The sequence below is a fragment of the Pogona vitticeps genome, chromosome 3 (genome assembly GCF_051106095.1).
Source record: "Pogona vitticeps strain Pit_001003342236 chromosome 3, PviZW2.1, whole genome shotgun sequence".
In the NCBI taxonomy this organism is placed as follows: Eukaryota; Metazoa; Chordata; class Lepidosauria; order Squamata; family Agamidae; genus Pogona; species Pogona vitticeps.
In genome coordinates, this window is record NC_135785.1 from 131,801,539 (window position 1) to 131,815,807 (window position 14,269).

The window sequence follows — 14,269 nt, forward strand, 5'->3', positions numbered from 1 at the left end:
GTAGACGCCGTTTTCTCATTTTGGGATAGCCTTTCCATAACAAGAATGCACAAGTAGAAGGACCAGTGGCAATACACTGAATGTGTGGCCTACAAATACCCTAGCTAAGGGACTGTGAGCAAGGTGGTGAGAGGAAACTGTATCCTCCCTGTACACTGTCCCCTCTACCTTGGAAAAGGGAGGCAAACGAGCTGGGACCTACCAGCAGAAAAAAAAGGAAAGCACCCTGGGAGAAATGAACTATTTGGGTTTGAAAGAAAAGGTGGAAAAAGAAGGGGAGATTAGAGAGGAGGAGTGGAAGATCCAGGAAGAAGTATATAAAGACAGGGCAGAAAAGTCAGAGTGGACAGAAAATGAAAAGAAGGAAAATGGAGTTTTGCCAGAGGACTGGGAATGGATTGAGTTAGAGAACCCATGGACTGGAGAATGAGAGAATCTGATTGTGTCCAGGGAGGAAGCAGAGAGGAAGAGAAGGGAGAGAGTACCTCAGAACCCCTCTTATTGGAGAGAGAGAGAAAGAGAGAGATCAAAGAGGGAAAACACGACGCGAGCCTTTGTGAGGGAAGGACAAGCAGGGACCATGAGGGTAAATGCCACAATTGTTGTCCAGCAACGGGATATAAAATAATCCAGTGTGGGAAAGTGAACATTTTGAGAGTGAGGGAACAGGCTCATGCCCAGGAGAGCATGATGAGGGAAGACCAGAGGAGTGATGGCAGAGGGTCCCCACAGTGGGAGAACAGTTCCAGGTTAGACAAGAGAGCCTGGGAAAATACAAGGGGATCCAGGACTGTTAATATTTATTTATTTGTTTATTTATTGATTGATTGATTTGATTTGATTTGATTTGATTTGTATCCTGCCCATCTGGTCTATGCAACCACTCTGAGCGGCTTCCAATATAATACAAACAATTAATAAAAACACATAGTTACATAAATCTACAAATGAAAATGTAGAAACCAAGAAAATAGAGTAAAAATAAATTAATGAGAAATGAGAAGAGAGAATCAAGTATTGACTGGAGGGAAGGCCTGAATAAACATCCATGTTTTTACTTGGCTTTTAAAGATACCCAGCGTAGGGGCCGCACGAATCTCCGGAGGAATTTTGTTCCAGAGGTGATGAGCCACTGCCGAGAAGGCCCGATTTTGTGTCTTTTCCTTCCGGAGGAGGCAAGAGTCAATACCATTGCTGCTGGTGTTGTTGCCATAAAGGTCCACACCTGGTTTGAATGTTGAAGGAAAAAAAAACCTTGGATGGATGAGAAGGGGAAAACCCCTACATTTGAAATTAGTTCATGGAACCCTTTCCTCTCCCTGTTGGAGGGGGAAGTGATATTGCAAGTTGGAGATATGCCTGTTGTCCTTGTTGAATCTCTGCTAATAAATGTTGATTGTTGTAAGCAAGAAGATGGCTCCAGTGTGACTTCATTAGAGAAAGAGTAAGGAGGGGCACCCATGAACTTTAACAGGGGCATTAGTTTTCCCCAACCCAGCTTTTTAAATGTTCATTACTTTGAAATTTAATTTATTTCATTTCAAAAGATAGACAACCTTTAGCTGACTTTTGTTGGTTGTAATTCAGATAATGTATTGCTCATTCTCCATATCTAACCTCTTGGCAGCTTTTCAAAAACACCACAGTATAATTAAAAATATTCCATTCCTATTTGTCTTGTTGATATCCCATCTTTTACCATGGAAATCAGGTGTTACTTGTGTGAATGTTTGTCCTAATTTTATCTATGCAATATCCCTGTAAGGTACATTGGTAAGAGTGATTGACCCTTGGCTATCTAAGCATCCTGAGTAAGCAGGGATTTGAAGCTTTTTTTCTGTTCAAGGTGAGGAGAGCATACAGTAGTATATTCTGCAGGCTTCTAGGAGGGTGTCAGTATAAAATTAGAGATGTTCATATTGCCCTTTCTGGTGGTGTGGTAGGCAAGATTAGTTCTGGAAGTATTCTGATATGATTGGAATCTAGTACACTGTGGCACTTACTGTCTTGCCATGTCGTAGATTGTATCTTCTTCCTGTACCAGCATCACTGGTGGTAGCTAATGCAGAAACATCAAAATGTGTCTTACAAGAACATTGTAGCTGTGAATCTCAGCTGGTAAGAGCTAGATGACATGTGTTGTCTTTCAGTAAGAATCTATGCAAAGAATACTGCATGTATTTTCTTTTTTCTTTTTGGTAAAACAAAGGATCCTCTTACATTTCTGGCTTGGAAGATCCTACATAGCCCATCCTCAGTTTTGCATTTGGTTTCTTTTAATTAATATCTATAGTTTCTGTGATGCCTTGAAGATGAACCAGTTTATTATGGGATATATTTTTGAGCTGTAGTTTACTTTGTGAGATATAGGTCTTGAAATTAAGGACACCGGTTATACAGAGCCTCCTATCAGACGGCTTCCATTCTTCCCACTTAACTTTAGTCTCTAAGTAAAAGACTTAGAAACTTAGATGTGGGGAGAAAACAACATGAGAGAGTTCTTAGTGATTATAATATAGTATATTGGTTATGGCTACACATATATACAAGGCAAGATACATTTGGCATAGTAACATTCAGAGCAATAACATAGAAGTAAATGACCACCAGACTTACTGCTGAGCGGCAAGGTCTGTTCTGTCTGTGTTATATTTATACCCAGAACAACCAATCACATTTCACCATTTATATCTGATCTTGTTTAACAATCAAGCATTACATCATCTTGTTACAGCTATATGCTGTAAGTCATTACATTGGCTTTTACCTTACATTCGTGACTCTGCACTTCATTACCAGCCCGAAGCCTCCCTGCAAACACACTCTCTCTCTCAGAAGCAGAAGGAGGCAGTCTTAAGCCTCCGCTGCCTCTCTAACTGCTGGGGTGAAAGAGCTACAAAGAAGCAGCCCCGTTGCCACCTACAGTTAGAAATTTTAATTTCTTGCATTTTCCCTGCCTTTTTCTGTTCATAAGTGGAAGCTCCAGTCGCAAGTAGAAGCAAAATTTTGAGGCCAGAGCTGGTTGTAATTCAAAATGGCCCTAAGTAGGGACGTTCGTAAGTCGAGGCACCACTGTAAAAGTGTTTTAAAAATAGGGCAGACTGACTCAGCAATAGAAATGAGTCCCTCTTATCAAGAAAGTACATACTTAAGCCACCCAAAAGAACTGAAAAGCCACTAATGGAAGAAAATGATCCTGAAGAGGTTGGGGGGAATGGGAATGGAAATGGAGACTCTCCAATACCTGAGGAAGCTGAGGAACCCTCAAGGGAAATTTTTCAAAGCTCTCTAGAGATTGAAAAATGGAAATTAGAACAGGAGTACAGACTCAGTGAAAAAGCCATGGAACTAGAATTGGAAAGAGAAAAAATCAGATAACTTGAAATGCAGAAGAGAAAAGGAAAAGAAATTTGAGCAAGAAAATAGACAAAGGGAATTTGAGGGGAAAAACAGGTAAAGGGAATTTCAAATACAGATGAAAAAATTTGAATTAGCTGCTCAAAATAATAATAACAACTCTAGTGAGGGAAATCTCTCAAAAATAGCTCTAAAGAAATTTCTCCAATATAGGAAAGGAGATTGCCCTGAATCTTTTATGATTTCATTTGAGAGAGCATGCTGGGACTTTGAGATTAAAGATGATGAAAGGATGATAGTTTTGAGATCACAGATAAGTGGAGATTTACCTGAGCATTATTCTCAGATGCCTCAGATGCCTTTTGCTGCAATGGATTTCTTTTGAAATGGTTGAAATATCTCAGCGAAAATATGTTTTATTTGTGAAAATAAGAAATGTAAGTCTTGGTATACTTATTTTGTGATGTTAAAAACTTAGCCAATTCCTTACCATCTGGTTCAGTAAGAATAATATTTGACCCACAGAAATGAGGCTTAGTTTAAAAGAATCAAGTGTTTTTTAATTTATAATGCACTTTTGAAAATGGAAATAAATAGCAGTAAAAACACAGCCTGCTACAGCAGCTTTAGACTTAAAATATGTGCGTATGCGTGTATGTAAACATCTTCTGAAAGCTTTCCACATAGATTTAAAAATATTTATTTCTGTACAGTGGTGCCTCGCACAACGATTGCTTCATACAACGATGAATTCACACAGCAATGGGTTTCTTTGAGGAATTTCCCCCATCGTTTAACGATGTTCTCTATGGGGGAATTTCACTTAACGATGTCCCTTTTTTGCTCCTGTAAAAGTGTCTTAAACTGTTTGAAGCCTGTTTTAAATGCAATCGTTAGCCCACTTAATTTGGTGTTGTTCTGTCGTTAATTTTTGGTGATTTTTTAAATTCTCCATTGAAAGCCTTTGAATGGTCCGAAAACGGACATCGGAAAGGACTGCAAAAGCACTGAAGCCGGCTTCAGTGCTTTGAAGCTCTTCCGTTTTCGCTCATTTTTAAGTGTCTTACAATGTTTGGAACATGTTTTAAATGCTTTGCAATCGTTAGCCCACCTCCTGAACACTATGCAAACTTAATTTGTTGTTCTGAGCCGTCGTTAATTTTTGGTGATTTTTTGTTTTCTCATTGAAATGCATTGGACGGACAGTTCAATAGAGTTCAATGAGGGAAAAACAAAAAATCACCAAAAATTAACAGCGACTCAGAACAACACCAAATTAAGTGTGCGTAGGTTTCAGGAGGTGGGCTAACGATTGCAAGCATTTAAAACAGGCTTTAAACAGTTTCAGACACTTTTACAGGAGCGAAAAGGGAGATCGGAAAGGGCCCTTTGATCTCCGTTTCCCTTTTAAAGCTCTTTCCGATCAAAGCCAAATTAAGTTTGCACCCGTTTTAGAAGGTGCACCAACTATTCCAAGCATTTAAAACAGTTTTTGAACCTTTTAAAACTTAAATTTGCAAAAATGGACATCTCAAAACCATTGAAATGCATTGAATAGGCTTCAATGCATTCCAATGGAGGAAACATTGTATCGCTTAACGATGTTTCCTATGAGTTTTTTCGCTTAAGGACGGCAATCCGTGCCTATTGGAACGGATTAAACGGTTTTCAGTGCATCTCTATGGGAAAACGTGTTTCGCTTAACGATGTTTTCCCATAGCGATGGTTTTTTTGGAACCAATTAACATCGTTAAGCGAGGCACCACTGTATACTGATTTCATGGGGGTCAATAATGTATAGAAAGTCTTAAACCTGTGTTGTTTGAACTATTGGCTTCTTGTGGTATTCTTCCAGGAACTGACTGAGTACTGATTTTAATTTATTCTATCTGTTTGATGGATGAGTATAATAGTTGAAAACCGACATCACAATGATTGCAGCCTTGAAACATTATTATATGTTTACTTATTTTGCCACTGAATAATGGATACACTTGGTAAAACTGTGAACGAATGCATATTTTCAGGTACGGCTGTCAGAGACATTGTGGGAGATGGATTATCTTCTTGCATTAGGTGATAGTGATGGACCATGCATCTTCTTGTGACTTAGAGCTTTTAAACACAGTTCATAATGGTGTTACAGGGACAGAAGGAGCAAATGTTTGAGAACCTATTTAATACAAAATACATACAATAAACGATTTAATGAATCAATTTAGTTTATATAAAATGATGTGGGGCAACGTAACTGAAATAATGATGTATTGAGTTGTCCAGATAATTTGCTAACACTTGTACATATACTCTTTTTACATTTAGTTTGAACACACCCCCTGGAACAAAAATTAAACTGTTGGGTGTTGTAGAGGTGAAAAATGGCTTTCTACTTCTGGATGATAGCAACACAGTTATTCTTGGAGGTGAAGTGGAACATCTTATAGAAAAATGGGAGTTGCAAAGGGTGAGGTAACATGATGCTTTGCCTACCTTAAACTGAATGCTAAACTCAGAATGCTCCTTAGATACACTTAGGTAACAATTAGAATGGCAGTATGCAAGGGGGTGCTGATAAGTATTGAGCCTTTCCCAGAAAAAAATTGAACTAGGAAGCTGTAACTGCTGCACTATTCTACATATTCATCCAGCACTTGCAACATCTTTCCTGCAGCTTTTTAAGTCCCTGCAAATAAAATTCTTCCAACTGCTGGTGTAACCACTCATTTGCAGCATTAGTTGCCTCCAGAACACTCCCAGATCATTGTCCCTTTAGATTTTTTTTGAATTTAGGGAACAGATCATAGTCAGAAGGAGCCAGGTCAGGTGACTAGGGTGGATGGGGCATCACTTGAAAGCCTAAGGACGTCAGTTTTGCCATTGTTTCACCTGCAGTGTGTGACGAGGCATTGTCATGCAACAGGATGACACCTTTGGTGAGCTTTCCTCAAAGTTTTTCCTTGATGTTTTGCTTCAACTTCGTCAATAAAGCACAGTAATATTTTGCATTGATGGTTGAACCCTGTTGGAGGTAGTCCACCAGCAGAACTCCCTTCTTGTCCCCCAAAAAACTGTTGCCATTTGCTTCTGTGCCAACCTTTGCACTTGGAACTTCTTTTGCCTGGGGGAACCACTGTGCCTCCATTCCTTAGACTGTTGCTTTGTCTTAGGATCATAACAGTAGATCCATGTCTCATCAACAGTTACCAGTTTGCCCAGGAAATCTGACTAATTTCTTGCAAAATGTTCCAAAACAGCCACCGATGACTCCACACATTTCCTCTTTTGTTCGGTTGTCAAAAGTTTGGGGATCCACTATTTGCCCATCCTCCATGATCATGTCATGGATGGTTTTCACATTTGCAGGCACAGAGACAGGAAGAGGCCTTCCACTGGGTTTCTCACTTTCAACACCGAAATGGCCAGTTTTAACATTGACAACACAACGTTTAACTGTTGCATATGAAGGGCCACAGTCACCCATACTTTGTGACATTTCATCATGGATCTGCTTTGCACGTTTCCCTTGGAGAAACAGGAACTTGTTTATGGTCCTGTGCTCTTCCACATTGAACTTTTGTGGAGTTGCTGCCATGTTCACTTTGGACCTGAACATGAAATATAAGTTAAAAACATAGGTAGTTGATTTTTGCACCATAGAATACAGACAAATTGGCCAATACGCTCTGCAATTTATAGCTTCCTAGCTCAATTTTTTCTGGGAAAGGCTCAGTACTTAGCAGCACCCCCTCATATGTCTGATTCTGAATAGTCTGATGTGAAATAATGGGGCCTATATCTTAATTAATTTAATTGCATGTTCATAGTTTTTCTTATCAGTGATAATTGAATTCTTAGGCTTTCTTAATAAATCTATCAAAGAATGGAAGAAAAGCTTACCTAGTGGACTTAACTAGAGAAAAATGCATGATATTCGAAATGTATGATTTGGTTCGATGTAATACAATCATTTAAGCAATCTAGAAAATTCACAGTTAAGTGAAAAAAATATGAAGTCATTCTCATTACATAGGTGGATCTGCATAACAGGATTTCCTGTGACCTAGTCAGTCTTCCCAAATGTTAACTAACATACATCTCCCAGATCTGCAATATAGGAGTAATACTGAGTGCTATGAAATAAGGTGTGTCAAGTGCTTTGACCCTCTAAAGTTTATGCATATAAGGTATAATAATGATACTATCAAAGGATGAGGATGACATACAGAATGTGGACTCTATTTATCCTGAAAATAATACTTAAATAATTTATATAAATAAAAAATTACACTAATTTGTATGCTAGTTTTTAAAATCTACCCTAATTGAAAACACACACCTATATTAACTTTTTTCTTACTGACAGAAAGACAGAATTGTGGAGAATTCTGGCATATTATTCAAAATCAGTGTGTTGGTGAATGGTACTTTATTGCTTCTGATTGCTTTTTTCTGAAATAGCCAAACTGATTAGGCAGCAAAAAGCTTTTTGTCAAATCAAAGTTGGAATATCTGTTTTGTCTTCCCATGCAACTTAGAATCTGAAACAGCAACAAACCCTTTGTTTGACAACTGTTATTGCTTAGGGGAGTGGTTAGAGAGGAGACCCAGTATGGATGCACCTTTGCTGTCCAGTCATGTTGTGGTTAATTTCACTGCTTTTGACTAGAGGAAGAGTTAAAAGAGAGTGATTGGTCAGAGTGCTGTAGCATTATTGCCCATGAAATTTAAGCCAGGATTCTCCAGAAATCTGACTTATATAGGTACAAAGTTACTGCTGAAATAATTCCAGAAAAAAGTTGTTCACCAGTGAAGAAAAATGTGCTTCTTAAATTCCCATCTGAGTCAGCAACAACAGTAGCATATCTGTGTCATTAGAGCACCAGTAATGTCTTATATTTTTGTGTAGTCTTGTTTGCATCTTAAATTTACTTGAATCCATGACACTTTTGATCATCTGTAAAATGACCACTATATTTCATTGTAGGGAACAGTACTGTTGGGGCATCAGTACCGTTATTAACTTCCTGTCAAAATTATGCGGCCATTTCCTTTGCTTAAGAGGTCTCTCTTCTCTATTTAGTAGTTTCAGGTGTCCCTGTGCCTTCACATGCGTGAGAAAGAAATAACATAGTTGGTATACCTCTGTAGCTCTAACAAGACTCTTAAATAAGTTGATAAGGGTGGTGAATGGTAGGTTGGATTTAAAAAAAATTACGTATCTGTTGTGGTAGACTTGGATAGATGCCGACTAATTGCTGTTCAGTTTCTTTTCTTACCAGTTAATGAAAACATTACTTGATTCCATAGAGCTTATCAAAACACAACAGAAGTAACATAGGAACAGAAGGTGGACCTCCTCCCTTTGTGCCATTTGGGCAGGTATGGTAAACTTTTAAATTAGACTTCATTGTTTTTAAGATTACTTAGACTCTACTTATAATTTCAAACACTAATACTGATTCCAAAGTAGCTGCTTACAAACATAATGTTCTATCATATATTCAGTGTACAGATTCAACAGATTAGAAGGAAAAATACATCCTTATCTGACAGATTTGGCAATTGGAAGCCAGTAAGATTCTCCATATTCTGTCTTTAGTGATACAACTTTGTATTGTCTTGATATCTAACTTGTGTCAGCTTAGCACCGCGAAAATTTGCAGAGTTAATTGATTGAAGACACAGACACGCTCTTCTTCTATAGCAAGACACGTGTATTATACAAAATATACAAATATACAAAGTGGCAGCACTTCGGTGTAGCAGGCAGTCATCAGACAAACTGGCATAGAGGGTAGCAGCAAGTGATAGAAGGAGAAGAATACATTAATGTCTACACTATTCTCATATACATTTACAGAGCTTCTTCTGTCCAATCACAGGACACATTACATCATCTTCTCCACCTGGGTGTCACCTCTTCTCCAGACATTGCATCATCCTCTTCTCTGTCACAGTGACTCAGCAGTCACACATCTGTTCATTATGGCAGTTCATTAATATCACATTTAATCCAGGTTCAGGCCTACAAAATTACCATATCCTGACAACCAGAGATTAGGCATCAGAACAATACAATGTTGTAGTATGCTTATTTCCATTGGAATGATCCAAAGTTCTTCAGGAATCATGAAGCCAAAGTCTTTATTGTTGTCTATAATGTGCAAACTATTTTTTTCTGTTTGTTATGTTACAATAGCAAACATATTTGCAACATGATCTCTGGTGGCTTTTCCTTTCCTGAATCCAGCTCCAACATCGAGCATTTCTTGGTTCAAATACATGTTGAAGTATTGAGCATCACTTTGTTGGCATACTAAATAACCAATAATGGCCTTGTAGTTGCTGCAATTTTTGGCATGTCACTACTCAACAATTTAAGATACACAAATGACACCCTATTACTTGCTAAAAACAAATGAAGTGAAACAGCTACTGAGGGAAATTAAAGAAAGAGCAAAAGCAGGATCACAACTGTTTATTAAGAAGTCATAAACAGGACTAGATGACTTTAATGTTGGCGCTGCAAAGACCAAAATTGTTAAAAAATTCTTTGTACCTTGGTTCAGTTATCAGTGAAGCTACAGCCAAAAAAAAAATCAGATGGCTGATTTCAGCCAACAACTGACTCGTTGTTTGGAAGGGCTGTTAGAGAAGATCATGAAGGGTTGAGATGTTTTTGGAAACGAAGGCCAATATCCCCCATGCTGTGATATTCCCAGTTAAATTGTAGAGATGCAAAAGAAGGCTAGCGCTTCACAGATATTGTAGAATATCAGAAACAAGTGAGTTCTAGAGCAAACCAAGTCTGAACTCTCATTTGAAGGTAAAAGTGTTATACTTTGGACATAGCAGCTAGAATTGTGTTAGTGATTTATGTGTGCTCATTACATAATCCGCTGTGGTGGATTGCCACTAACAAGAAGCCAATTGCATTACTAGTCACATATATGTTGAACAGTGAGGTGTGCACTTTGACTGAAATCCAGTAATCACAAATGGAGTAGATCTTTTGAATCGGTGGAACTTATGGAGAAGTTGACTCTCCAAATCCCCATTGATTCAGAATTATTGTTGCTGTTTTGTGTTGTTAAATCACCTCAAACTTCTGACAGCCCTATGAAATGAGTGATCTCCAAAATGCCCTATCAGCTCAGCAATTATAAACTCAAGGTTTCCTTTATGGAGTCGGTTCTAAGTCATTGGGCCTACTATAGTTGCAACTTACTACTGGATTTGAGCCGTTGCTAGTTAGTAGCAATCCACTATGGTGTTATGCAGTGTAACGTACATGTATGTAAAGCCCCAACAGGATTATAGCCATCATGAAAAGACTCATTGGGAAAGGTAATAATGCTGGGAAATTAGGAGGAAAATAGGAAAAGGGAATACCCAAACCTGAGATGAAGTGACTCAGTAAAGAAAGCAGTGACACTTAATTTATAAGACTAGAGCAGAGCTGTTAAGGTAGGAACTTCAGGAGTCATTAATTTATAAAGGTTACTCTAAGTCAAAGGTAGCTTGGGGACATGTTACAACAGTATGTACTAAAAATATGTGGGAGCAATTATTTGATATGGATGCAGCAGAGAAAAACTGGAAAATGAGCTATCTCAAAATGCACAACAATCTAAGTGCTGAAGTTTAAAGTTATATCCAAGTTGATTGTCGTATGGTCATTATATTTGGGGTTTAAGCATCAATTTATCCATATGGGCTCATGTGACCAGAAACGAATTGATTGGTGAAAAGTTTGCCCCTATTCTTTGCTAGAAAAAATTAATCAGGAGGAGAAAAATATAGGAACCAACTAGGCTGCTTTGATTTTAGAACTGCTTTGTGGCCTGCACTGGCACTCTGAATAACAGTTAAAGTAGAAGTACATACAGTTTTAATCTTTTTATTCAGGTTAGTCTTGAAGGAAAACAGTGTTGCTGTATTAGCTACAAGAGCAAAACACAATTGCTGTCCTAGAATTTATCTGTGTTACGTTTTTTCTGTGTGGTAGAGATGGGATAGGGTGACCATCATCTCAATTTAATTACACTGGTAAATTGTGATTCTGTTACATGAATGATGGAATGTGTGATAAATATATAAAAAGTACTGTTCCTTCTTCAGAGATGTATATCTCAGCAGCAAGTGGACAGCAGAGAACTTGATCGGAGAAAAACTCTGCAAGTGACCAGTGTGACTAAACTTGTTGGAGACAATGATGAATTTGAAAAACAGCGAACAGCTGCTATTGCAGAAGTAGCAAAAAGCAAGGAGGTTTGAATGAATATTTGCAACAACATTTATTTTATATTTTCTTAAAATAGATCGTACTCACCTTTTGGGGCACAGTAGTTGTGTTGGCACAGTATGTAGAGAAATATATCTGAAGATAGTTGCTGTGATCTAGCAACCAGTGTTGTGCAAGGAAGAAAGAGTAAACTTTTAAAGTGCTTCAGGAATTTGGCATCAAGAACTGCTAAAGAGAAAATCACTCCCTAAACTTGGAAATATACACAATTCTCTTGTACTGTATATGTATTTAGTTATTTATGTAGTGTAAAGATTGAAGTAACAGGGATACATTTCTTTTTGAAAATATATTTGTTTTAGGGAAAAAGCAGAGGGAGTGTTCAACTAATGTCTATGCTTTTCAAACAGAACATCTCACTATGCAGATTGACTCACAATAGTGCAGTGGTTAAACTGCAGTGCTGCAGTCAAGCCTCTTTTTGTGACGAGTTCAATCCCAACAGTTTTAGGAAGGTGCCTCAAGGTTGACTTAGCTATCTGAGATTGGTAAAATTAGTACTCAGCTCACTGGGGGAACAGAGTGTTGTTTGCATAATTATGTTGTAAACTGCCCAGAGAGTGGTTCAACACTATGGGGCGATAAATGTCAAAACAACAACATTATGTTGTTTAACTGTGAGATATTGTTATTTGGTTGGTACATGTGTGCTACCTGGCTATCTATAAAACAAATCTAAGGCGTAACTGATTTCTTTGTATGAATGGAAACTGAAGATTAATTGAAGGCTAAAATGGATATTACAGATTGAGTTTCTGGTTTATATTAACAGAAGTGTTTCTGAAACATAGTTTCTCTTTTCTAAAGACCAAGACATTTGGAGGAGGAGGTAGCAGCACTAGAAGCAATCTTAGTGTGAGTTCAGGTGGAAATCGAAGCAGGGAAGTGTTCCAGAAAGAAAAGATGAAACCTGAGGGGAAAAATGAAGGTGTCTATCGAGAACTGGTAAGTCATAGAATATCAAGATGTCTTCAGACATCAGTGTTTTATGTAAGTATTAAAAAGTGTTCAGATTGTAAAAGACACAAAAAGAGAGTCCAGGAAGATATCTACTAGAAGCTGGGCTTTCTTGGTTGTGGCTCCATCCCTATGGAATGATCTGGTAGAGCTGTGTCTTTTCTTCTCCCTCTCAGCCGTGGTAAGAGGATGCTCAGACTACGGCTAATCACATAAGCCTTTAAGGGCATCTTCTTTTAATTGTTTCATTATACCTATGCTCCTGTCTTGCCATCACTTGAGTTTGCTTGGTTTTTTGTTTCAATGTATTAATTTTGATTAATTTGATTATTTGTTTTTATCTTGATGATTTGCTTTATTATGTTGCATTATATTATTCCTTTTGCACTTTTTATGTTAACTGCCTACTTGGGTGATATACAACTTTATTAAGTGAGTGAGTAAATAAATGAGTAGATAAATAAATAATAAAAGAATGCACAGATATGGATTAATTCAATGTTTAGTGTTTGCTGGAGTTATTGGGAGTACAGTTGATTAAGTACTAGTGTGGCAGCCCTGTGCAAGGCATTTCCTTGTTCACACTTGCCTCACTATGAACTTGTTCAGTGGCTACTTTATAGACTAAAGACAATTTCTTATCTTTCATCCTCAGCCCTTTTTGCAATGTTGGAATAATGCTGATCTATAAGCAGAAATTTCTTTGAATAAATAGAAACGAAAGATTAATTGAAGACTAAAAATGGGACAGATTACTGAAACATTTTGATTGTTAAAATGGACTAAATAAATGTAGTTTATTATTAATGCTACAGTGACATGACAATTTTGAAATAAAACAAACAAACTGATTAAAGTTGCAGTGAGAGAGAAAATTGGATTGATATACGCAACAGACAGGCATGTGCGATGGATTTGGCTAGCAGTCCCGTAAGACTCAACTGCTTTGTAAGGTAATGCAAGACCAGAATAAATTGGGGCATCATAGCTGGACCCAAGCACTCTGTCCTTCCCATCTGAATTTGGGCATTAAAGACCAAAGCAGAGTGTGAGTGTACAGAGAGATATACTGTAAGCAAGTGCTATCACTGATTATGGAACATATATCTTAAGGGATTTGACTTAGCTTTCAGTTTCATCGCTTTATGGAGCTCCAGCCAACATGAGAGAATCATTCTGATATGAAATCAACTGGAGTATTTTTAATAACTGAAATAACACTGATTTAGAGTGTCCAAACATTGTGTATTATAGCAAGGTGACCCTTTTAAAAGAAATTAGAATGGAGAACCTATGTCATAGAATTCTAAATGACAAACAAGTTAAATAGCTCTCTTTTTGTAATGAGACAGCTGCCGTGCACCCTTTCTCAGAAGAGACATTGTGTTACATAAGGTGCTACTGATGACATAAAAACAAACAAAAGCATACCAGCTACAAAAAACAGACTGACTCTTTTGTACCTACCATGTACCTTCTTGTCTGTCTTGCAGGTGGATGAAAAGGCTCTTAAATACATAACAGAAATGGGTTTCAGCAAGGAAGCAGCAAGGCAGGCACTTATGGATAATAGCAACAACCTTGAAACATCATTAAATTTTCTTCTGAACAGTAATAAGCAAATGAGTGTTCAAGCCCCCTCCCTTAGAG

General features: G+C 37.7%; 1 protein-coding gene across 7 annotated transcripts in view; it reads left to right on the forward strand.

The window, feature by feature from the left end:
- Positions 1–14,269, forward strand: part of TDRD3 (tudor domain containing 3) — a 267,090-nt gene that overhangs the window by 63,324 nt on the left and 189,497 nt on the right. For all 7 annotated transcript variants that reach the window (XR_013543718.1, XR_013543717.1, XR_013543713.1 and 4 more), the window contains 5 exons: positions 5,680–5,821; positions 8,665–8,736; positions 11,479–11,628; positions 12,470–12,607; positions 14,113–14,269. Coding sequence is in view for 2 of the 7 variants with exons in the window: in XM_020792506.3 (XP_020648165.2) it covers positions 5,680–5,821; positions 8,665–8,736; positions 11,479–11,628; positions 12,470–12,607; positions 14,113–14,269 (659 nt within the window). In the remaining 5 variants the exon portion in view is untranslated. The remainder of the gene's footprint in view (positions 1–5,679; positions 5,822–8,664; positions 8,737–11,478; positions 11,629–12,469; positions 12,608–14,112) is intronic.